Source organism: Natator depressus, chromosome 9 (assembly GCF_965152275.1).
Source record: "Natator depressus isolate rNatDep1 chromosome 9, rNatDep2.hap1, whole genome shotgun sequence".
Lineage (NCBI taxonomy): Eukaryota > Metazoa > Chordata > Testudines > Cheloniidae > Natator > Natator depressus.
The window spans coordinates 2,602,237-2,628,709 of NC_134242.1; the positions used below are offsets into that span (position 1 = coordinate 2,602,237).

The 26,473-nt window shown below is 46.7% G+C and overlaps 1 protein-coding gene across 1 annotated transcript in view; it reads left to right on the forward strand.

The window, feature by feature from the left end:
* The first annotated feature begins 693 nt into the window (after positions 1 to 693).
* Positions 694 to 26,473, forward strand: part of FGF12 (fibroblast growth factor 12) — a 271,894-nt gene continuing 246,114 nt past the window's right edge. The window contains exon 1 of the mRNA XM_074963335.1: positions 694 to 913. Coding sequence (XP_074819436.1) covers positions 901 to 913 — 13 coding nt within the window. The 5' untranslated portion in view covers positions 694 to 900. The remainder of the gene's footprint in view (positions 914 to 26,473) is intronic.

Genomic DNA, 26,473 nt, shown 5'->3' on the forward strand with positions numbered 1-26,473 from the left:
ACTCTTAAACTTTTGTGTGCAGGGACTCATTCAGATCCTTTAAAATGCTACTAAGAAAGAAGTGGCTGTCTCTGTTGCATGAAAGTGATTTGGTTTTGATGACCTAATACAAGACCACTCTGGCATCTGCTCTGTTTGCTGAACAGTGGGGAGAGGCTGCCATGTGGTATGGGCTGGTTATGGGGCGCCAGAGGTGAACTGACAAGGTAGCAATTAGAGGAAAATCTGAATCCCAGAAAATGAAAATGCTGACTCGAGACACCCTGCCTAATCCTCCAGCAGAAGAGCAGCAATTACCAGCAGCCTGGCAATCCCAGGGCCACCTCTCCCCTGAGATTGATGTACAGTCCAGTCCGCTTTTTGGGGGGGCTCGCAGGGAGCATCCAGTCCGGTCTTTATTTTTAGCAGAGCAGCTCCGTCAGCAAGCGCTACGGCTTTGCTTTTCAGCAGGGATCGCCGTGGGGGGAGCTGCGGATGCGTTTTTTTTGGGGGGGGGGGGCTTGGGCATGCGCGCCGGCTCCCATGCAAATCTGCCGCGCATCCAGCCAAGCGGGCCGGTCTGAGCCCGGCGCCCGCAGCACCGCACGCGAGGACAGCGCCGGGCGGCGGCGCCCAGACCCGGGGAACGCCCCGCTGCGCTCCGGCCCCTCTCCCGGCGCCGAGCCCGACTCCCGCCGCTCCCCGCGCCGGCCGCCGCGCTCCGCCGGGCTCCCGCTGACTCCGTCTGCTCCGGGGGGTGACGGCAGCTCCGGGGTGCCGGAAATCCTGCCCCCAAAGGCGGAGCGGGCAGAGGAGGCGGCCCCCCCAGGCTGGGCTTTCGCTCTTTGCTGGAGAGGACGCATCGCGAGCGGCGCATCGCCGGCAACTTCTTAAACTTCCCGACGCTCGCCAGGGTCCGCAATGGAAGGCAAAGGTAGGTGCCCGGGGCCGGGCGGCCGGGGCGGGTCCGCGCGGAAGCCCCGCCGTGCCCGGGGCCGGGGCATGGTGCTGGGTCGGCCGCCGGCTGCCCGGGCGGCGATGGAGATTGCAGCGCCGGCCGGGGCCGGGGCCGGGGCTGGGGAAGGCGCCTCCTTCGCAGCCGCGCTTTCTGGTCCCTTGGCTGGGCGGGGGAGCGTGAGACAGATGTTGGCCGCTGGTCTGTGTTCTTCACGCTAACGATTTAGGTAATGACTCGGGGGCTTGTTGCCAGACAGCGGCGGGGGGCGCTGATAGCTGAAAGCGGGTGATCAGGAGAGTGAGATCCCCAAGCCCTCCGGCTTCCTGCGGGGAGCAGCAGGGCTGGGTCCTCCGCCTCCTGCCGCTGCAAGCCGAGCCCATCAGACCAGGCTGATGGATTTGGGGAGTGCAATGAATGCCGTGCCGCTGAACCCACTCCGCCCGGAACCGGTGTGTCATCAGAGCCTCCTTAGCTGGCTACCTGCCCCCCCTTTGCTAGGCTCTAAGGTGCCACACGTCCTCCTGTTCTTTATGCACCCCCTTACATATCATCCACCCCCGGTCATTCGCCCCAGGCCTGTGTCTCTCTCCAGAGGGGCACACACACAGAGACATGCCTCTCTGCGTACACGCACATTCAACTGGTACGTGAACTCTCCATGGCGAAATATTTATTACTAATGAAATGTCGATGGCATGTCCCTCTATCTAAGGACAAGGCTCGATGCCATCTCAGCTCCCCTCTGTAACCCAGGTCTGGGGACTGCTTTGCTTGATAGGCATACGACAAGAGCAAGAATATGGAGTGTATGAATTCAAGGGAAATGGTGTAGACTGGTATAACACAATACTCCATGCCTTACCCAGACCTGAACTAGCTATGTTTAACCCCCCGTTTTATTTTGATAACTGTCTTGTCAATCAGGGCTGTCGCTCTGCTGGGTGGAACTATTTGGTCACATGCCGGCTAAGGCAGGCAGCTATTTCAGTCACACAGAGGCAGCATGTCCTATAAAATGCCATTCCCGGTGAGCAGTAGCATTCCCAGGGGTTGAGCACAGGTAAGTGTGGTTGTTTTGGGTTTTTAAAATAATCTGCCAAGATCTGATTAGATTGGAAACTCAAACAGTCCAGGAAGCTCAGTTACTGAACTGCCACGTTACTGTTGTGACTGACTGATGCGTGGCCCCCGGGCCCCTGGTGTGTGTGCTGTTTGTGTACGTGTTTGATGGAGAAAGGAAGAGCCTGTGTCTTAAAAAGAGCACAGTCTCTGCATTGTCATGCAGTACAACAACAGACTGGTGGCTCTCTGTGGGATTTCTGACGGACCTAACATAACTGAGGGTGGAATGGTAATAACTGCAAAACAGGGCGCATCTTCCCTGTGCTTCCTCCCGCCTGACACAGGATTACTGAACTCCATTCTAGCGCAGACACGTCCATAGGAACACTGTCACCCCTGGGCTTTGGAGAAAAGAGCCACCTGAGCAGGAAATGCCATCTGGCCGCTGTTTCTCGGGCTTGTAAATTTGCAAGACATGCTTTATTGCCATCAGAATCCCAGGGTCTGGTGATGTCAGTGAAGGGGCCACATGGGGTGGCTAGTCAGGGCAGCCTTACGTTTTTGCAGAAAACTGGTGGCAGGTTCCTCTTACTAGAATCTTCAACGCTAAGGAAACTGAGGCTCCCGGGGTTTAGTTTTCCCTGTAAAAGGAAGCCCAGGCAGAGTCAGCCCACCAGAAACCAAACCTGTAGAAGTGGACGGGTCCAAAGCAGAGAGAAGTTTAAGGAAAAAAGGAACCTTGATGTCTCAATGGAGACGTTCCAAAGAAGCTGGATGTCTGGTCAGTGTAGGGGCCTGATCCTGCTCTCACTGAAGTCATTGGCCAAAATCCCCATGATATCCATGGAAGCAGGAGCAGCCTAATGTACACAAGTCCAATACGGGAAAGAGCCTTTTGTGTATCTGTATGTGGTAAGGCATGGCCCAGGATTACTACCCAGAGAGAATATACACACAGTCCATTGCATCCGTAGTCTTTTGTCTGATCCTAAATACATTTGCCCTGAATAAGTGACTCATTTACATTTTATTTTCCATTTGCAAGTAAACCTCCACATGTAAGGTCCTGAGTGTTGTGATCATCATATCACTGTTCATGTTCTCCTGGTGGTGATGCCTTTCTGATGTCATCTTCTGTCTTACACTGCTCCATTTCCCCTGCACCTACCAGTGGTGATTGTAGGGAGCACGCATTCAAATCCAGTGCTCTACAGGCCTGAGAGAGAATGTGCGCTGGACTGATTAAAGTCATCATTCATAATAATCCTATATTAGAACAGGGTGTGTAGAAAACCCCCTGTCCAGTCCCTGAACTCAGCTGCTCCTAGAGATCAGACCAAAGTCTCCTGACCCGAAGTCTAGGATTTGTGACACCAGACCAGCAGTAGCATCAGCGCGGCATGTCTTGGCATGTGGCTTGTATCTGATGCTTCGCTGATGGCCCTCCACTTTTGCAGATTCCTGTTGGGATCTGGAAGTGCTCAAAGCAGCCGTACTCTTCAGTCAGACTCTTCCTGCAGTGACTGGAGACCGACATTCAGTCCCCAGCTCAAATGTGCCTGCACAGGGGAGTAGTAAGTGGAAGTGGGGGCTGCTCCCCACCTAATACACTGTGTGTGGGCTGCTCAGAGGGGAGTTCTGGGTGTGGGGGCCCTGCACACCCGTGTACGCGTCCTTGTGAGTAAGTGGGCAGGGTGGGGCAGGGCATGGGTGGAGCCTTGACTCCGCCCCTAAATGCACGAGCCAGCTGAGCTGTCCAGGCATCAGGTGGGGAAATAAGTTGCACCCCCAAAAAAGGTGACAAATTTCTCATGCATGACAAGGCAGGAGTAAGCGTGACTTGTGGAGTGGTGCAGCCACCTACGGCCTCTGTCTCAGGCCTGAGCTCAAAGGCTCCACTTAGCCTTAAATGTAGATTTTGGCTTCTTTGTCTGATTCTGCTAGTTTTTGCATGGCTGCTTTTCTAGCACATTCCAGTGGGGGAAACGAGAGAGTATTTTTTGTCACATCGAGTTAATTAGACAAAGGGGAGGGGGGGATTGTGCAATACTCTGCAAAGTGGACGAGAATTTTGTTTTTTTCTTTGCTACCTGATCCTCCTCCTCTCCAAGCCTTCCCGGCAGCAGATCCTCTCGGACACACTAGAAGGTGATGCCGTTCCTGGCATCCCAATAGCAGAGCTTTGCCGGCGCTAACAGGAGTTAATGGGGAGGTGAAAGCATACTGGTGGCTTGCCAGATTCTTCGGTCTCAGTCCAAAAAGATGGCAAGCACAGCACCTGGTACGGTGAGACTTCAGGAAACAGCCAGTCAAGAGACGAGCGACCTGGCATTCTAACCCCCCTGGGAGTCTGCACTGAGTTAGCCCTGCAGGGTTAGACCCATGGTGCTGGGGTCTCTCTTTGCCTTTTGTCTTGCTGTCTGTGCAGTTAGGGGTGGTAGGACAGACCCTCCCTTCCAGTGCCCGTGGTGAGGGGAGGAAGGCAGGGCAGTCTCCTCGTGGCTTGGCAGTCTTTCCCGGAGCCTCAGGCACAACATAGGGGGAAATGGCTCTTTGCAGGTTTGGATCCTGTCCACTGGCCAGAGCTTTAGGGCAGCCAGGTCCCCAAGAAGACACTCTGGTGCCTGCGGAGCACTCCAGCACAGGGCTCCCTGTTGCTCTGCCAGGGTCCTGCTGGCAGTGCTTGTGGCTGGGGGTCCCTTCCCTCCCCAAGGCACAGGAAGAGTGGCACGGGCCCCACGGCTTTCTACCAGGAACAGCAGCAGGGCCCGCCTTTCCACAGGAGGAGTAGTACCATGCCCAGACGGGCGGCAGGGAAGCCTCTGGATTCCCCCCAGCATTTGGGGTATATCTGCTTGTGGGGGGACCTGCGGTGCTCTTCTCCATCTGCCCCACACAGTTCCCTACTGAGGTGGGGCTGGTGGGCCCCCCAGAGCAGTACCTGCCCAGTGAGATATGTGGGACAAGTCACCCCCTCAGAGTGATTCTCTCCGGCTGCCTGCAGAGTCAGGCAGATGGTGCTGCATCGGTGACACTTGAGTCACACTTCAAGCTTTTCTTTGCAACCATAAAGACTAGAAACTGGCTTTTACTGTTTGCATGGCAGCTGTGATTCTGCGGTGCTGATGTGACTCCAGGATGTGCGGCCCTAAGCACGGGTGTAGAGTACCTGGGCCTTCCCCTGGTGCTGCTCTGCTGGTAGAAAGCTGATGGACCTGCTCACGGGAGGATCTTTGGAGCTGCTGTAGTCGACTGCAGTGCCCTCCCACAGCCAGCATGAAGGGCTTGGCCATGGGAAAGGGGGGACATCCTGACCTTCCCTGCACCCTGCTCTCCTCTGACTGCCATCATGGGCACCTACCCCAGGGCTGGGGAATGGTACGGTGCTATCAAGCCATCTTTGCCCTGTCTGTCCCTTTGAAGTGTTCTGAGCTCTCCTTGGCGCCCAGTGTTTTTCTGTATACCGTTGCCCATGGATATTAAGTGCTTTGTAGATACATAAAGGGTGTGTCTGTTCCTTGCCGTGAACAGCTTACAGTCTAACGCTGGACAAACCACCACAAAGGAAACCGCCTCCACCAACGATGCAGAGAGAGATGTGTGTGGGGCAAGCACTACACAATGAAAACACGGGGTTCTTTGCATTGCTGTGCACCCTTCATAATTGCATTGCTTCATACACTAATAGCAAAAGGCAACAGGGATTCTAACTGGTGAAAGTGTGTGGGCAAAGGCCGTTAGACGCTGTGTTATCCTAAGGTATGTTTGGTTTATGGCTATAGAAACAGTTATGCATAAAGAAATGCTGTAAATGATCATGGAGATTCACAAAAGATTCAGCCACTCTAGAATATTTCTGCTTTCTTCCCTGTTGTGGAGGTGGGGCTGGTGGGGGAGCCTGTTTTTGGGCAGGGTGATGTGTAAAACTGCACAGCAAGTACCTGAATGCTTTCTTGAGGGGAGATGTTCTCTGGTAGTGGGGAGAGCTGGATTCTCTCGCCTTCATTGCTACAAATCTGCCCTGTGAGTTGGGACACGTTCCTCAGGCCAACAGTATTAAACTTGTTTGTCTGGAGTTTGGCACTTAACGCCCTGTTTTGGCATCATAAATGGTCTGATTTTCCAATGTGCTGAGCACTTCCTAGTGAGGTCCCAGCACCAATGAAAAGCAGACTGTTTGCTTAGACCTCCAAGTCTGGAAAGGGGATACTAACGCCTCTGACCTCGGTTTCCCTAGCTGGGTATAATGGGATAATGTTTCCCGACCTCAGTGGGGCATTGCAAAGTTAAATTCAGTAGCATGTGGAAAGACTCTGAGATTTTCAGGTGGGAGGCACTAAGGAAGTGCAAAGGACTCTTTCTCTATTTACCGCTGAGTGAATCATTGACTTTTCGGCTCAGTGGCCTCACTGAAAAAATCAAAAAAAAAAAAAAGAAAAGAATCACTTCAGGCTGACCCAAAATGGAAATTTTTCACGTTTTTTTCTGCTGAAATGAAAACCCCAAATAATTCTGGTTTGGGTAAAAAATAAAAAAATTCTCTTCTTTAAAAAAATAAATCTAGCTAATTTTCAAAATGAAACGTGTCAAAATGAAAAGTTGAAATGTTTCATTTTGACATTTTCAAAATGAAACTCTCTTCTGTTTCAAATATATATATTTTTTCAGTCCAAGCTGGTTGCCGAATCAGCCCAAATTCACAAATAGTTTCGGTTGACTTGAAAGTGCATATTTTGGCAAATAGACTTCCAGTCCAAAACCAGTGCCCTGCTCTGACTCTGCCACTGTCACGCGCATTCTTCAGCGTGCACGTCTCTATCTTGCCTTTGAGAGAGCAGGGCAATGTCTGAGCACTGGTGTATGGAAGGGCTGAGTATGACTCGGGGCAGCCCTGGGGCTTGCTTTGGTTTATGTTGCTAAAAGCTCATGCCTTCGCGTTTCAGGGGTCAGAAGGGATTCCCCTCTTCCAACCCAATGTGTTCTGTTTGGGGTTTTTTTAATCAACTTCCACTGAAGCATCAGGGCCGGCCGGGGCTGGAGACAGGACATTGGCCGGGGAGGGCTCGGGCTCTGAGGGGGCACCGAGCATTCTTTCTCTCTCTCTCTCTCTCGCTCAGGTGCTTGGCTGGCTGGTTGGCGCTCACATGCACAGGGTCTAACTCATCGCTATAAGTGAGGTTGGGTAGGAATTGACCCCCAGGCCAGAGTGGCTGGGACCTTGGAGGTTTCTCTCCTTCCTCTGCAGTGTGTGGGTGCGGGTCACTTGCCAGGATCATTTGGGTGCATCTCACATTGTCCTTTCCCTGCCATGGCAGGGGCTTGGGCACTGGTGAAGCTCGGTCCCTCCTGTTCGCTGCCTGTGGGACAGCAGTCTGCTCTCCGGTGGCCTGGGGTACTTGGGCCTCGTTTTGGGTCTTGGGTTTAGCATGTGGGTGGCGGTGGCCTGGGCCTTCCAGGAAGCCAGGCTGGATGATCTGGTGCTCTCCTCTGGACTTACACCCGGTGACTTTAGATTTGAAAGACGAGCCGAGATAACTGTAATACCGTGATAGTGATGATAATGCTAAAGGCAATCAATGCAAAACGTCTGGGAGGGCTGAAAAATGATGACAAGGGACTGGGTGGTATGTGAGACTGGTCAGCGTTCTAGCCGGCGAGCCACCGATACACATAGCCATGGTGTAGGGAGCGACATGCTAGTTCTGAGTCTCTAATGCCTTTGTCCCAAGGTGATTCCGTTAGTCTTTTTCTAACCATCCATTTGAAGCTATTAAAATCCTGTGGGTGAGAATCTACCACTAAAAGACCAGAGAGAGAATAGGTGATGTCATGATGCCGGCTGTGAGCTGTAGCTCACGAAAGCTTATGCTCAAATAAATTGGTTAGTCTCTAAGGTGCCACAAGGCTCCCAGCTGGTGACTGGAAGAAGCTGAATGTTGCATTCTAGAAGGCAGTTAACCAAAAGAGCTGATTCAGGCTAGAGGAGGCAGGGATGGCCATATGCTTGGATTTTACCCCTCCAGACCCTAAAATCCACACAGGCATAAAACTAAAGGGGAAGGAGGAACTCTCATTATAATGACACTTTCTCCTCTATGTTCAAACAGATTCAGCCCCATGGCTCCCAACAATGTAAGTGGGAAACACAGATAAATTCCACTTACATTTAGACTTTATGAAATGGGGGTCCTTTAAAATCATTCCTCAAATATTAAATTATGTCTAGCCATTTAAGTAACATGCTATTTTATTGCATAATTGATTCACTTACAGAGCTAGAAATTTTAAAATTAGATTTTCTAAGCAATTATCTGTAAAATGACTTATTAAAGCAAGAGATCTATCTATCTATCTATCTATCTATCTATCTATCTATCTATCTATCTATCTATCTATCTATCTATCTTTACATGAAAAACTGGATATTCATTAGCATGGTAAAAGGCAGTTTGACAATAACAATTTTCCTGATGGACATGATAATTAATGCTTTCACTGATCAAAGTATAGAGATTTTAATGCATAATGTTACTGTAAGATGACGGAAACAGGCGTTTACTCTTTTCCTGTCAGTGATCAATGTATTCATTTCATATTTTTTTCTATAGTTCCTATGCACCAGTTTTCCTAAAGACTTTCTTTGTATTGCCATTACACTAATTCACTGAGTTTCCCCTCCCTGGCCTTGGGTTTGGGTAAACCTGCTGATATGATATGTATGTGGGGTACATCCCGAATGCTACAGCTTTTGCTTCAGGTTGAATTAAACTGTATATTTACTGTGTCATGATGTTACCATCAGCAGCCGGTGGCTGGGGTGAGGGCTGGTGGCTCAGCAGAGTTAGGAGACATAGGAATGATAGTGCAGCGTGTCTGGTTGAGTTACGCTGGTTGGGGTGTGCATGGTAGAGGCTGAGCTGTTTTGCCTTGTGTTTAATATCTTGTAATTGGGTTTCCTCTTGATTCCTGACTTTGTGTGTTTGTGTCTAACATGGGAACTTAGTTAGTTAGTCTCTAAGAATCATAGAATCATAGAATATCAGGGTTGGAAGGGACCTCAAGAGGTCATCTAGTCCAACCCCCTGCTCAAAGCAGGACCGATCCCCAATTAAATCATCCCAGCCAGGGCTTTGTCAAGCCTGACCTTAAAAACTTCTAAGGCAGGAGATTCCACCACCTCCCTTGGTAACCCAGTCCAGTGTTTCACCACCCTCCTAGTGAAAACGTTTTTCCTAATATCCAACCTAAATCTCCCCCACTGCAACTTGAGACCATTACTCCTTGTTCTGTCATCTGGTACCACTGAGAACAGTCTAGATCCATCCTCTTTGGAACCCCCTTTCAGGTAGTTGAAAGCAGCTATCAAATCCCCCCTCATTCTTCTCTTCCGTAGACTAAACATCCCCAGTTCTCTCAGCCTCTCCTCATAAGTCATGTGTTCCAGTCCCCTAATCATTTTTGTTGCCCTCTGCTGGACTCTTTCCAGTTTTTCCACATCCTTCTTGTAGTGTGGGGCCCAAAACTGGACACAGTACTCCAGATGAGGCCTCACCAATGTCGAATAGAGGGGAACGATCACGTCCCTCGATCTGCTGGCAATGCCCCTACTTATACATCCCAAAATGCCATTGGCCTTCTTGGCAACAAGGGCACACTGTTGACTCATATCCAGCTTCTCGTCCACTGTCACCCCTAGGTCCTTTTCTGCAGAACTGCTGCCGAGCTATTTGGTCCCTAGTCTGTAGCGGTGCATTAGATTCTTCCGTCCGAAGTGCAGAACTCTGCACTTGTCCTTGTTGAACCTCATCAGATTTCTCTTGGCCCAATCCTCCAATTTGTCTAGGTCCCTCTGTATCCTATCCCTACCCTCCAGCGTATCTACCTCTCCTCCCAGTTTAGTGTCATCTGCAAATTTGCTGAGGGTGCAATCCACACCATCCTCCAGATCATTTATGAAGATATTGAACAAAACCGGCCCCAGGACCGACCCTTGGGGCACTCCACTTGATACCGGCTGCCAACTAGACATGGAGCCATTGATCACTACCCGTTGAGCCCAACAATCTAGCCAGCTTTCTATCCACCTTATAGTCCATTCATCCAGCCCATACTTCTTTAACTTGCTGGCAAGAATACTGCAGGAGACTGTGTCAAAAGCTTTGCTGAAGTCAAGGAACAACACGTTCACTGCTTTCCCTTCATCCACAGAACCAGTTATCTTGTCATAGAAGACAATTAGATTAGTCAGGCATGACTTGCCCTTGGTGAATCCATGCTGACTGTTCCTGATCACTTTCCTCTCTTCTAAGTGCTTCAGAATTGATTCCTTGAGGACCTGCTCCATGATTTTTCCAGGGACTGAAGTGAGGCTGGCTGGCCTGTAGTTCCCCGGATCCTCCTCCTTCCCTTTTTTAAAGATGGGCACTACATTAGCCTTTTTCCAGTCGTCCGGGACCTCCCCCGATCGCCATGAGGTTTCCAAGATAATGGCCAATGGCTCTGCAATCACATCCGCCAACTCCTTTAGCACTCTCGGATGCAGCGCATCCGGCCCCATGGACTTGTGCACGTCCAGCTTTTCTAAATAGTCCCGAACCACTTCTTTCTCCACAGAGGGCTGGTCACCTCCTCCCCATGCTGTACTGCCCACTGCAGTAGTCTGGGAGCTGACCTTGTTCGTGAAGACAGAGGCAAAAAAAGCATTGAGTACATTAGCCTTTTCCACATCCTCTGTCACTAGGTTGCCTCCCTCATTCAGAAAGGGGCCCACACTTTCCTTGGCTTTCTTCTTGTTGCTAACATACCTGAAGAAACCCTTCTTGTTACTCTTAACATCTTTTGCTAGCTGCAACTCCAGGTGTGATTTGGCCTTCCTGATTTCACTCCTGCATGCCCGAGCAATATTTTTATACTCATCCCTAAGGTGCCACAAGTACTCCTTTTCTTTTTGCGAACATGGGAACTGTGATTCTTCGTATTAAAAATGGCATTTCTCTGTCTTTCATTCCAACCCTGTGCCCTGCCCCAGCTCAAACCCTTGATTTAGATTAGTTTTATTATCCACCAGTCTTTGATAGATGAAGTTAATTAGCTGGATGATGCTACCCAAATGATTTATGAAGAACAGTCAAAAGTGCTGGATGTTTTATTGACATAATAGGAATAAGGGAAAGGTTTTTTTTGCTTCTCAGTCATTGGTAATGTATAATTAATGTATTATTAATGCAAAAACACTTTACTTGAATGTAATGTGGTCTCCAAAAGTGGTTGGCAAGAGTGAAGACCCTAGAGCAGTGGTTTTCAAACTTTTTTTCTGGCGACCCAGTTGAAGAAAATTGTTGATGCCTGTGACACAAAGGAGCTGGGGATGAGGAGTTTGGGTTGTGGGAGGGGCTCAGGGCTGGGGCAGAGGGTTGGGGTGTGGGGATGAGGGCTGTGGGGTGGGTCCGGGAATGAGGAGTTCAGGGTGTGGGCTGGGGCTCTGGGTTGGGGCACGGGGTTTGGGTGTGGGAGGGGATCAGAGCTCTGGGCTGGGGGTGCAGGCTCTAGGGTGGGGTCGGAGATGAGGGGTTTGGGGTGCAGGAAGGGGTTCTGGATTGGGGGGGGCTTAGGGCTGGGGCAGGGGATTGGGGCATGGGGTTGGGGCCTGGGTTTGTCTCGGGCGGCTCCCAGTCAGCAGCGCAGCAGGGGTGCAGAGGCAGGCTTCCTTCCTGTCCTGGCACCGTGGACCGCGCTGTGCCCCGGAAGCAGCCAGCAGCAGGTCCAGCTCCTAGTCAGAGGCGCGCAAGCGGCTCCGCACAGGCACTGCCCCCTCAGCTCCCATTGGACAGGAACCAGTGCGGAGCCAGTGCTCAGGGTGGGGGCAGTGCACAGAGCCCCATAGCCTCACCGCCTAGGAGCCGGACCTGCTGCTGGCCGCTTCCAGAGCGCAGCGCGGTGTCGGAACAGGTAGGGACTAGCCTGCCGTATCCAGGCAGCACCACCGATGGGACTTTTAACAGCCCGGCCGGCGGTGCTGACCAGAGCCGCCGCGACCCAGTACTGGGTCGTGATCCACAGTTTGAAAACCACTGTCCTAGGGAAAGAGTGGACCAGTGTTGACCATTGATATGGGCTGCTCCATACTTAGTCCAATGTAGAATTTTGTTCCTGAATTTCAGAGTTCCTGTTGATGAGAGCCCTCGGTTTGTTCTGTAGGACGAACCCCCAGCGCTTGGAAGGGTTTGCAGCCTGAACTGTGGTTTGAATTTTGCAAATAGCCCTTTTTTTATTTATGTACCTTCCTCAGATATGAACCTCCACCAGACTTTGAGGCATTCAAAATGTGGATCCGGATTCTGTAGAGTCCAGCTCTGTTCTGTACAGAAAATAAAGAATGGATATGGTAGGGCAGTTTCAGTTATCAATCATTTATTAGATTCAGCACTTGACTAAACTACTGCCAGCCAAACATCTTCAAGGACAAGCCTTTGAGTGCTTCATTGTTTATTCATGTGAGATCCTGAAAGCGTGAGTTTGGAGACAGCTGTCTGTCTTGAGGGGACGGAAGCTGCTTCATTGACTATAAAACTTAACTAATCTACAGTTAAGGGTTTCTTTCAGCACTGGCTTTTTTAGAAAATTACATAAAATATGGGGCACAAACCAGAAATATTCTGTGAAAACGTTACTCCATTTCATTAAAAGAGAAATCTTATTTTAGAGAGAATGCTGAATATATCCTACTGTTCTGAAATCTTATGTATGGAAAAGTGACGAATATAAAATTCATCCTTCATTTGAGAACCCTTGCACACTGCTCCCTGGGTACTTATTGGGTTGGAAAATGCCAGATCACGATTGGTTTAAAAAAACCCAGCAACCCAAAACACACAAACTCAGCCTTACAAGTTCTTATTACTACTCAACAGTGCTGGTGGAATTTTAGAAAGACACATTAACTAATGCACATTCACTTCCAGATAATTGGGTTGGTGCGTGTGACACACTGGCAAAGTCCGTTTTCATTCATTTTAAAACTTTTTGATTTTTTAAATATTTGTAGTCACAGCCGTGCCAAGCAGTGCAGAAGTTCCAGACTGTAAATTGTAGCCATTTTGTTCCCATATGGAAAGCAAGTGAGAGGAAACTGCACAGCCTAACTTAGACTTTAGATGTTCACCAATATCAAGGGTAAGTCTTGAGAAACTCCATTGAAGCCAGTGAAGTTACCTTGATTTACAGCTGTGTAACTGACAGCGTAATTTGGCTACTAGGTACAGTCAAGATACGTATTATCTTATCTGTCCTAGGTATTTCTGTTGCATCCACAAATGTAGTAGCTAGGTGCTCACAGTTTCCAAGATGATGTCCATGTTAAAATGCCTCGATAGCTTAGATAAGAAGTAGAGATTTTAAAAAAGAAGAAATGTGCATTGCTTCAAGGTGACAGGGAGGAAAATTCAGAACAAGCCTGTTTAAGCCTTGTCCGGTTTGTGCTACTCCTTGCCGTTGTGCCTTCCTGGCCATCCTTTCGAAGGTGGAATGAGGAGTGTGTTGGTGAAATAATGCATGGTATGTCGAAGTTTTTGTGATAGCAAATGCAGCTAAAATCTCCGTGTGGCACCTCCGAATGATAAAACTGTTCCTTGGCCTCAATTACTACAATAAGCTGGTTCTAACCACCATACAGAACCAGTAGTTGCATTATTAACATGGCAACCTGTCCCATTATGATTTTGTTTGGTTAATGTTGTGCCAGTCTTTTGGAATTGCCCCTGCTGGTTTTATTTCATTCAATTCCTTCTCCTCCATCGCCTAAGTTACGGGCTTTCCTTTCCTAACTCTGTTTTTAGCCCATTTTTAAAATAATGTGCAACATCCAATTCTAGCAGGATTTATTCCAGTGCTGGGGTTGAATTTGACACTGCGTTTGACTAAATGGGTTTCAGGAAATGGGTAAGAACCAAGCCAGGCACGCTGGAGAGGCGTTTGTACACTGTTGTCTTGGGGACCATATAAATACTGAGAGAGAGAGAGAGACTGTTAAAATTTTAGGAATAGGTTTGAGGTGAGGAAGTATTGATCCTGATTGATCATGTAGAGCCAAATTCTGTTGGTGGTTAACATTGGTGCAACCCGACTGACATCCGTAAGCGGCAACAGTGCAAGTGAGAGCAGAATTTGGCCCATGCTGCTCTGTAGGGCCCCACATTTCTGAATAGCTTGGGGGACAGGCTGTTAAGGTGAATCTGTGGAGTTGTGGCTAAAGAAGGGACTGCCCAATGCAGATGTTGGCTCTCTGAGATTCGGAGTCAGATCATAGGAGTTATTGGTGCGGGGCTCAGATAAACAGAATTCCTCTTTTTAATTGTTTTTATCTTTATTGGTTAAGAACAATGGGTTTGACTCTGATCTCACAGTACCATAAAGTGGGAATAACCCCACAGAAATTAATCAAACTCATCCAACTGCTGTAAGTGAGTTCAGAGGCAGGACCAGAAAATTCAGCTACATATAGTCAGGGCTTCTCTGCAGACATCTTCACTGCCAATCATTCAATCACCCCCGACCCACACAAACAACCAGACCATCCTACAATAAAGGTAATCGCAGCCTGCTGCTTCAGAATATGGTGGAAGGGACCTTATAGGTCAACGTCATGTCTGGCTGCACACATCCACTGCAGGTGTGTTTCCAGTTATATTTCTTGGATTTTTATATGGCACCTATCACAGTGGTAGTGAAGTGTTGGAGACAATATCTTACCCTTTCCCCACACCCTCAATGATGACTTTGCAAACTCTTATCAGACCAATCCATCGTGCAGTTCCCCTGAGGATTAGAAAGCTACTCCCAATCTAATGGCCCTTCTTTAGTTTAAGACTATTCATTCAAAGGGAAAGAAACAGAGAGTGTTTTGTTTAATGGTAGTAACAGTGAGGCCTCGTGGGTTCTGTTCAGAGCTCTGCATGAACCTTGGGCAAGCATCTGTATTTCATTGCCCCATCTGTAAAGCTCTTATCATAGTACTTCCCCACTAGAGGAGGGAGGAACTTTTGTATGCAACCTTTGTTTGGGTGAAAAGTGCAAATTTGGGGACACAAACATTTCACAAATATGTATTGGTTTCAGTGTTTTGGTAGAAAAAAGCCCGTTTCTCCCCCCAAAAATCAAAATATTTTTTTTAAATGTTTTGGTTTGAAATGACTTTTTGTTTCAAAATTTCCTTTAATTTTATTTAAAAAATCAAAACCTTCAAAAACGCTCAAAATGGAACCAAAATGTTTAATTTGGGGTCGAACAAAACATTTAGTTTTAATCCCAAGTGATTTTTTAATTTTTTTTCTGGAATTACCAGCAAACGGAAAGATCTGTTGTTGGCAGAGCTGTACAGCCTACTTCACGGAGATGCTCTGAGGTTTAACTCATGCTCTTAAAGCTCCTTCAGAGGACGCATGAGATATATATAGCAAAACTTTTACTGCCCATTAGTCCTTGCATGTCTGCCCATTAGTCCTTGCATGTCTGATTACTTGCCCTATGGGCAGGTGGCATATGTATGCATTTGGTGCAAGGAGCTCCTGGCGCTCAGAGACCGTGTACGGGCTTTGGAGACCAGAGTGGCTGAGCTGGAGGAGCTAAGGGAGTCAGGTACATAGATGAGACTTTCTGGGACACAGTAGAACAGTCCCAACCCCAGTCTGACAGCCTCTGTGCTGCTGAGGAGGATGAAAGCCTCAGAGAAGGAGAACATCCAACTGGAGCAGAGGGAAACCATCCCATAGTTGGGACCCTCCTTCCAGATGATGATGTGGTATCCTATTGCACTCAGGATACCTCTTCGGGGGAGAGAACTCCAGTTATTAGGAAGAGACAGGTATTAGTAATGGGCGATTCGATCATTAGAAACACAGAGAGCTGGGTTTGTGATGACCGGGAGAACCACACGGTGACTTGCCTGCCTGGTGCAAAGGCTGCGGATCTCTCAAGACATGTGTAGTGCTGGGGAGCAGCCGGTGATCATGGTACATGTAGGTACCAGTGACACAGGGAAGGATAGGAGAGAGGTCCTGGAGGTCAAATTTAGGCTTCTAGGTAAGAGATTGAAGTCTAGGACCTCCCTGGCAGCATTCTCTGAAATGCTCCCAGTTCCAAGCACAGGGCCAGTTAGGCAGAGCTGCAGGGTCTCCATGCGTGGATGAGACGATGGTGTAGGGAGGAGGGGTTTAGATTTATTAGGAACTGGGGAAACATTTGGGAAAGGGGAAGCCTATACAGGAAGGAGGGGCTCACCTAAGCCAAAGTGGAACCAGAATGCTGGCACTTAACATTAAAAAGGTCCTAGAGCAGTTTTTAAACTAAGGGCTGGGGGAAGCCGACAGGTGCGGAGGAGCACATGGTTCAGTCAGAGACATCCCTTAGGGGAGGATCTATCAATGGAGATTCTCTCTGTCCTAGTGAGGAGGAGAGGATGGAAGATGATAAAATACAAGTAGGATCTGATAAGAAACAGTCAAATGAAAAAGAGTCCCATTCAGTTACATCATGTAATGGCAGACCGCTAAAAAGTGACAAGTTTTTAAAGTGCTTATATACAAATGCTAGAAGTCTAAATAAGAGATGGGTGACCTAGAGTGCCTTGTATTAAATGAGGATATTGATATAATAGGCATCGCAGAAACTTGATGGAATGAGGATAATCAATGGGACACAGTAATACCAGGGTACAAAATATATTGGCGGGGGAGTGGCACTATATGGGAAAGAAAGTGTAGAGTCAAATGAAGTAAAAATCTTAAATGAACCCAACTGTACCATAGAATCTCTATGGATAGTAATTCCATGCTCGAATAATAAGAATATAGCAGTAGGGATATATTACTGACCACCTGACCAGGATGGTGATAGTGCCTGCGAAATTCTCAGGGAGATTAGAGAGGCTATTAAAATAAAAAACTCAATAATAATGAGAGATTTCAACTATCCCCATATTGACTGGGTACATGTCACCTCAGGACGGGATGCAGAGATAAAGTTTCTTGACACCTTAAATGACTGCTTCTTGGAGCAGCCAGTCCTGGAACCCACAAAAGGAGAAGTAATTCTTGATTTAATCCTAAATGGAGCACAGGATCAGGTCCAAGAGGTGAATATAGCTGGACCGCTTGGTAATAGTGACCATAATATAACTAAATTTAACATCCCCGGGGCAGGGAAAACAGCACATCAGCCCAACACTGTAGCATTTAATTTCAGAAAGGGGGACTACACAAAAATGAGGACGTTAATTCAACAGAAATGAAAAGGTACAGCACCAAAAATGAAATCCCTGCAAGCTGCATGGAAACTTTTTAAAGACACCATAATAGAGGCTCAACTTAAATGTATACCCCACATTAAAAAACATAACAGCACCAAAAAAGTGCCACCGTGGCTAAACAACAAAGTGAAAGAAGCAGTGAGAGCAAAAAGGCATCCTTAAAAAAGTGGATGATCGAGATGCTAAAGGAGCACTCAAGGACGATAAGGTCATTGCAGAGAAACTACATGAATTCTTTGCATCGGTCTTCATGGCTGATGATGTGAGGGAGATTCCCAAATGTGAGCCATTCTTTTTAGGTGACAGATCTGAGGAACTGCCCCTGATTGAGGTGTCATTAGAGGAGATTTTGGAACAAACTGATAAACTAAACAGTAATAAGTCACCAGGACCAGATGGTCTTCACCCAAGAGTTCTGAAGGAACTCAAATGTGAAACTGCAGAACTACTAACTGTAGTCTGTAACCAGTCATTTAAATCAGCTATTTACCAAATGACTGGAGAATAGCCAATGCGATGCCAATTTTTAAAAAGGGCCCCAGAGGTGATCCCGGCAATTACAGGCCGGTAAGCCTGACTTCAGTACCGGGGAAACTGGTTGACACTATAGTAAAGAACAAAATTGTCAGACACATAGATGAACATAATTCGATGGGGAAGAGCCAACGTGGTTTTTGTAAAGGGAAATCATGCCTCACCAATCTACTAGAATTCTTTGAGGGGGTCAACAAACTTGTGGACCAAGGGGATCCAGTGGATATAGTGAACTTAGATTTTCAGAAAGCCTTTGACAAGGTCCCTCACCAAAGGCTCTTAAGCAAAGTGGAATGTGTTACCTAGGGAGGTGGTGGAATCTCCTTCCTTAGATATTTTTAAGGTCAGGCTTGACAAAGTCCTGGCTGGGATGATTTAGTTGGGGATTGGTCCTGCTTTGAGCAGGGGGTTGGACTAGATGACCTCCTGAGGTCCCTTTCAACCCTGATATTCTATGAAAGTAAGCAGTCATGGGGTAAGAGGGAAGGTCCTCTCATGAATTGGTAACTGGTTAAAAGATAGGAAATGAAGGGTAGGAATAAATGGTAAGTTTTCAGAATGGAGAGAGGTAAATAATGGTGTCCCCCAGAGGTATGTACTGGGCCCAGTCCTATTCAACATATTCATAAATGATCTGGAAAAAGGGGTAAACAGTGAGGTGGCAAAATTTTCAGATGATATAAAACTTTTCAAGATAGTTAAGACCCAGGCAGACTGCGAAGAGCTACAAAAGGATCTCTCAGAACTGGGTGACTGGGCAACAAAATGGCAGATGAAATTCAATGTTGATAAATGTAAAGTAATGCACATTGGAAAACATAATCCCAACTATACATATAAAATGATGGGGTCTAAATTAGCTGTTACCACTCAAGAAAGAGATCTTGGAGTCATTGTGGATAGTTCTCTGAAAACATTCACTCAATGTGCAGCAGCAGTCATAAAAGCGAACAGAATGTGGGAATTATTAAGAAAGGGATAGATAATCATGTTGCCTCTATATAAATCCATGGTACGCCCACATCTTGAATACTGCGTGCAAATGTGGTCACCCCATCTCAAAAAAGATATAATGGAATTGGAAAAGGTTCAGAAAAGGGCAACAAAAATGATTAGAAGTATGGACCAGCTTCCGTATGAGGAGAGATTAATAAGACTGAGACGCTTCAGCTTGGAAAAGAGACGTCTAAGGAGGGATATGATAGAGATCTATAAAATCAAGACTGGTGTGGAGAAAGGAAATAAGGAAGTGTTATTTACTCCTTCTCATAACACAAGAACTAGGGGCCACCAAATGAAATGAATAGGCAGCAGGTTTAAAACAAACAAAAGGAAGTATTTTTTCACACAATGCACAGTCAACCTGTGGAACTCCTTGCCAGAGGATGTTGTGAAGGCCAAGACTATAATAGGGTTCAAAGAAGAACTAGATAAATTCATGGAGGATAGGTCCATCAATGGCTATTAGCCAGGATGTGCAGAGATGGTGTCCCTAGCCTCTGTTTGCCAGAAGCTGGGAATGGGCGACAGGATGGACCACTTGATGATTCCCTGTTCTGTTCATTCCCTCTGGGGCACCTGGCATTGGCCACTGTCAGCAGACAGGATACTAGGCTAGATGGATCTTTTGTCTGACCCAGTATGGCCGTTCTTATGAAATGTGTCCACACAACAAAACATGCCATCACAATGTCACTAATTACCATCCCCTGATGGCAGTTTCTGAAGCGGGATACCCAGGAATGAACATGCTCTGGAGACTGAAGTCCCACTCCTGGAGGTGGCCCCATTAGGCCAGAGTTGGGGTGTATGAGTGGGACAGAGTGGGTGGGAAGCTTGCGCTGCAGTTGCTTGTACTTTGAGAGACCCTTTAGAGAGCCCAGGCTTTTCCCTGGATTGGCCAGAGGGTTCACTGTTGAGGGATACAATAGACTTGTTCTTGATCCCAAGGAGCTGAGCCCAGGGCCCTTCAGTGTTTCATTCGCTGCCAGTCCAAAGAGACAGGGAATGGGCAGAAGTCTCCTGCACAGCAGAGCAGAATCAAACGCAAGAATGCGAACACCTGGCATCAGTCCCATGTGCTCAATCTCCACAGTGCAATGTGAAAATGGCCAGTGCTACAAAAATCCCTGATTAATAGTAGCTAACATGGTAACATCAGTCTCTGCACCCTTACTGGGGAGAATTATAGCTGCCTGCATTAACCACTAATGCCCTGTGGTCCTTATGCTCGGATAAGCCCCGGGAGGGACATGTAAGCATGGCTCTGCACTCTCTAGGCCATGTTAAAAGGCAGTCAGCTGGGACAATGACTGCCATTGCCAGGTGAATAGGGTGTGTGTGTGTGGCTGTGCGCACGCGATAACACAAAGCGATCACTCTATATCGTCATCCGCAGAGGAAACCTGCACAACACTTTCTAAAGATGAGCCTGGGAGCTTAAATTCATAACTTTGCTCGACCCTGAAAACCATGGACTCAACACAGCCACTGGATTTATGGCTCATTATAACAAGCTGCAAACCATTACTCTCCCCTTTTGTCCCACGGCTGTAGAGGTGTTAACGGGCCTCTTCACCTTGAATGGTCCCTTAGAAAATATGTCCTAATTACTTATGCTAAACTATCTCTTTGATCTTGTATGTAGCTGTGGCACTAGGAGCTCCTTTCCCAGACCCGAAGAAGAGCGCTGTGTAGTTTGAAAGCTCATCTCTCTCACCAACAGACGTTGGTCCAATAAAAGATATTCCCTCCCCCACCTTGCCTCTCTGCTACCCAACACTGAGCATCTTGAAAGAGGGTGTGAATTTGTTCTAGGGATCAAGGAGCACTTTCTGTTTGATTCAGAGGTTGAGTTGTACTTACGCCCTAGTCTGGACCATCGTTCTGCAATTTCCACAGTATGCATCCGATGAAGTGAGCTGTAGCTCACGAAAGCTCATGCTCAAATAAATTGGTTACTCTCTAAGGTGCCACAAGTACTCCTTTTCTTTTCAAACCCTGTAAAGGTTTGGAAATGTAGATCCAGAACTGAACTCTGTGCCTGCAAAATGAAGGTCTTCTGAAAATGTGTCCCATCTATGTTAGCTCTCTCTGCCACTGCCTCCTTCCCTGCTGTTGAAATTCCATCCTCACCGTGTGCCCAGCATTATGGCCGAGAGAACTAAGCCCAGAGCCTGGAACTCCTGAGTTGAAACTGGCCTGCTTTGCCCAAGTCACTGTTAACAATACTGGGTGCTATGAATGTTAATTAGTTAATATGCAGAACACGTTCTGCGGGTGACAGTGGTTCTATGAATATGGGAGCAGATCCTCAACTGGTGTAAACGGTGTGGCTCCATTGACTTCACTGGAGCTAGGCTGATTTGCACCAGCAGAGGGGCTGGGCCATTCAGTATAACTATTATCTGCCTGACAGGTTTCCGAGGGGTAGCCGTGTTAGTCTGTATTGGCAAAAATGATGAGGAGTTCTTGTGGCACCTTAGAGACTAACAAATTTATTTGGCCATAAGTTTTCATGGGCTAAAACCCACTTCATCAGATGCATGGAGCAGAAAATACAGTAGGGAGGTATAAATACACAGCATATGAAAAGATGGGAGTTGCCTTACCAAGTGGGGGGTCAGTGCTAACGAGCCAATTCAATGAAGGTGGAAGTGGGCTATTCTCAACAGTTGACAAGAAGGGGTGGAAATCACTTTTGTGGTGCTAATGTGGCCAAAGTAATCAAGGTGGCCCATTTCAAACGGTTGACAAGAAGGTGTGAGTATCAGCAGGGGGAAATTAGTTTTTGTAGTGATCCATTCACTCCCAGTTTTTATTCAGGCCTAATTTGATGGTGTCCAGTTTGAAAATTAATTCCAGTTCAGCAGTTTCTTGTTGGAGTCTGTTTTTGAAGTTTTTTTATTAAAGAATTGCCACTTTTAAGTCTGTTGTTGAGTGTCCAGGGAGACTGAAGTGTTCTCATACTGTTTTTTGAATGTTACAATTCTTGATGCCAGATTTGTGTCCATTTATTCTTTTGCACAGAGACTGTCCAGTTTGACCAATGTACACGGCAGAGGGACATTGCTGGCACATGATGGCATCTATCACATTGGTAGATGTGCAGGTGAACGAGCCCCGGATGGTGTGGCTGATGTGGTTAGGTCCTATCATGGTGTCCCTTAAATAGATATGCGGACAGAGCTGGCACTGGGGTTTGTAGCAGGGTTTGGTCCCTGGGTTGGTGTTTTTGTTGTGTGGTGTGTAGTTGCTGGTGAGTATTTGCTTCAGATTGGGGGACCGTCTGTAAGCAAGGACAGATCTTGAGAGACGGGGGGTTGTGGGGTGGAGAGCATGCTTGAGAGGAACTGCTGCTCCAAAAACACCTTCTAAAAGAAAGGCATTAGTGTACAGTGCAAATAATGCAAGCCTTTGTGCGTTGCACCATCTTTTGAAGGGGGACTTTTAAATTAGGAGAAAAGAAAGCTGTTGGACACACACCGATTTGAGCATAAATCCATTCAGTGGTCAGATGGTTGTCATAGTTTTGTTTTGCCATCTTTGCTAATCACATGGCATTGCAATGAAAGCTGAGTTCTTCATGGCACCATTTTCTCTAATGCTGGCATTCGTCAGTCCCAATGCTAGCATTACATCATCATACTCATTTATATGGAAGAAGACTGTCATAGCATAAGTACCCCGTAATGGTTTCACTGCAGGACCCAACAGATGGAGCATCTAGGCTGTGAGAGAGAAACACTGAATGGAAAATGAAGTCACATGCATATGTGAACTAGTGGCAACCTGCATCGTTTTCCAGTTTACAAATACATATTGGGTGCATAATGTTTTCCAAGTTACAGTTTAAGGACTTGCTTGATTTATCCTGAAGAATAAATCACGACTTTCTCAGTCTGAAAAACATTGATATATTTCTTATGAATAATGTCAGGTTTATACACATTTCCTGTTGGATTATAAATCCTTTAGTATAGAGAACATGTTTTATATGTTTCGGTGTATCTTTACAGGATGAAAAATTGTTGAAGGCAATCTATATTAACAAATTAAGTAGCAGATTATGTAATTTACATAGGTCATATATAAAATAATTTTTATAATCTTGTTTTATGCCGTTTTAAATAATTAAATTAGTCTCCAAGAAATTGTAAATGACGGTTTTCTATGCAGAGAGGAAATCTCATTTTCCAAGCAGTGAGAGCTTTTGTTCTAAGACAAATATCTGCAATAATAGTAAAGGCAACCCAGAGATACTGTCAAAGAACCTTGCTCCTTGTATGTAATTGTTATTATCCTTTACTGTAATTTACTGAAAATCCTTACTTCAGCTCTGTGCTATATGCATGTGGGAGACATTGACTCATTCTGTGTAATACTCTCTTTGGGGAATCCAGCTCTTTTGGGGGAGACGCCAGCCATCTGTTCTGTGCTTCCTTTTCAAATGTTTTTAAAAAATAAATCCTTCTAAAAATGTTGGAAAGATCATAGATCATAGGACAGGAAGGGACCTCGAGAGGTCATCTAGTCCAGTCCTCTGCACTCGTGGCAGGACTAAGTATTATCTCTGGACCAACCTCCCATTGCTTCTTGTCCTGTCCTCAGAGGTTAAGAAGAACAATTTTTCTCCCTCCTCCTTGTAACAACCTTTTACGTATTTGAAAACTGTTATCATGTCCCCTCTCAGTCTTCTCTTCTCCAGACTAAACAAACCCTATTTTTTTCAATCTTCCCTCATAGGTCATGTTTTCTAGACCTTTAATCATTTTTGTTGCTCTTCTTTGGACTTTCTTCAGTTTGTCCACATCTTTCCTGAAATGTGGCGCCCAGAACTGGACACAATACTTCAGTTGAGGCTTAACCAGCACGGAGAAGAGCGGAAGAATTACTTCTCGTGTCTTGCTTACAACACTTCTGCTAATACACCCCAGAACGATGTTTGCTTTTTTTGTAACAATGTTACACTGCTGACTCATATTTAGCTTGTGACCCACTAGGATCCCCAGATCTCTTTCCGCAGTACTCCTTCCTAGGCAGTCATTTCCCATTCTGCATGTGTGCAGCTGATTGTTCCTTCCGAAGTGGAGTACTTTGCATCTGTCCTCATCCTATTTACTTCAGACCGTTTCTCCAGTTTGTCTAGATCATTTTGAATTATAATCCTATCTTCCAAAGCACTTGCAACCCCTCCCAGCTTGGTGTTGTCCGCAAACTTGATAAGTATACTCTCTATGCCATTATCTAAATCATTGCTGAAGATATTGAACAGAACCAGACCCAGAACTGATCCCTGCGGGACCCCACTCGTTATGCCCTTCCAGCTTGACTGTGAACCATTGATAACTACTGTCTGGGAACCGTTTTCCAACCAATTGTGCACCCACCTTATAGTAGCTCCATCTAGGTGGTATTTTCCTAGTTTGTTTATGAGAAGGTCGTGCAAGACTGTCTCAAAAGCCTTACTAAAGTCAAGATATACCACATCTACCATTTTCCCCCATGTACAAAGCTTGTTACCCTGTCAAAGCAAACTATTAGGTTGGTTTGACACAATTTGTTCTTGACGAATCCATGCTGACTGTTACTTATCAACTTATCTTCTAGGTATTTGCAAATTGATTGCTTGATTATTTGCTCCATTATCTTTCTGGGTACTGAAGTTAAGCTGACTGGTCTGTAATTGTCCTTATTTCCCTTTTTATAGATGGGCACTATATTTGCCCTCTTCCAGTCCTCTGAAATCTCTCCCGTCTTCCATGACTTTTAGAAGATAATCGCTAATGGGTCATATCTGCTCACAGGATAGAAACCATATCTAAAGTTGCTTGTGTGCAAAGCTGGTGCTATGCTAATCAGGGCTGTGGGGCAGGAGATGGAGTTTTGAATGAGTATGTCCCAGTACATGTGCTAGGATCTCACACAGGGCCTGATTCCCGCCCATGCCTTGCACCTTGTGTCTTCATTTGCTCTTGTGCAGAGTGAACATAGGATGCTTCCAGATCAGAATGGCAGCCTTTGGCACCCACTTTGCCCTGGCTGTAAATGACAGGACCAGGGAACGGAGGGAGGATCAGGCCCCTGGGTCCTGGGACAGGGGCCATGGCCCCATCACTTTTAAAAGTGGGAGGACTATGCCTTCACATTTTTTACCATCCGTAAGGACAAGCGATTGTGGGGGGGAGGCGAAGAGGAGTGAGAGTGGGGAGGGGTCTTTGTGGCATGAGGGGCAGGGGCGAGGGTGGGGCGTTGGAGGAAGGCGCAGTGTGAGGGGGGGGTCTCGAGGGGGATGACACAATTTGGATGCCAGTGCCCCCCGTCACTTTTAGGGAGCTTCCATTGCCCCTGTCAGGCCCACAATCTCCTCTGTGTTCTTTGGCTAATGCTAGGCAGCAGAATGCAAGTTTTTAACCCACGCCCTTGTGCAGTCTGTTGGTTCTGGTCCCCTCTACAGAGCTGCCATAAATTCATGTGTCTGGATAGCCCCACCTGTACCAGTAACTTGACCGCGGTGCAAGCGAGGTGATGGATGTCAGTGTGAGTGTGTCTGGGCTAATGTTGGTGCTCAGTTTCAGAGCATGCCTGGAGAGGACTAGATGGGTTTAAATACAAATAAGTATCCACAACTGAGCGGAGGAGCAAAGAGGCTAGAACAAGGAGCCTCTTTGCACTAGCTTCTTCCATTGCTTTCTGTGTGATTTATGCTTCTCTTTGTGTGTCCTGCTACGGTGCATGCTGCTGTTGACATAGAAATGGCTGCCCACTGATGTCACTGGGAGTTTCGCAGCATCAGGCCTAAGTCAACAGTTTATAAAATGTGGTGTACTTGTGTTGCAGGTGGGTAAGTAAATGCACAGATAACTTTTCCCAGCTGCTGTTACCCATGCATTATGTTTGGGCAGATGAATCATTTCACCAGTCCAGACCAGAACCAGGCAGGAGAACAGAGGATGGCTCCGGCCAGTCCTGAAATGGAAATGATTTTCTGTTTTAAAAAAAACAGATCGGGTTGTTTTTTCTCCCCCTTTTTCTCTGCTTTTCTCCTACTATTTCTTCCCCTTTTTCTCCCTCTCCTCCCCTTTTGTCTCTAAAAGGAAGTGGGGAGGGAAAGAGGATGAAGGGGAGAGAAAATTAAAATTTGGAATAATTAGAATCTCTTCTGTTTTTAGGCTTCGGTTAAAAAAAAGCAGAAATTTTTGAAAAAAAAATTCTGCAAAACTTTTCAAGTTTGGACAAAGGCAATTTGTTGGGGGAAAAAAGGGACATCGCTATAAAAGGGTTTTAAAACACTAGGCGGGGGGGGGGCTTATTCTCACCTCACTGACACTGGTGTAAACTCAGTGGAATTACTCCTGATTTGCACCAGTGTAAGTGAGATTAAAATTTGGCTCTTTTATACAGTGAATTTTTACACTCCCTGGTGAAATTTATGTGCGGTTTAATAACAGGCTCACAGAACTCAGCCATTTGAGAAGATGTATTTTTGGGCCAGAGAAGGAAGAATATTGATGGCTTGGAAAGGTCAAACCGTCTATATCTTGACAGTATAAAGGAAACCACTCTTTTTTTACTTACATTTAGAAATGTTTGCTTTCAACGGACCATGGTTTGGTAAGATTACTCATTGATTGATACGG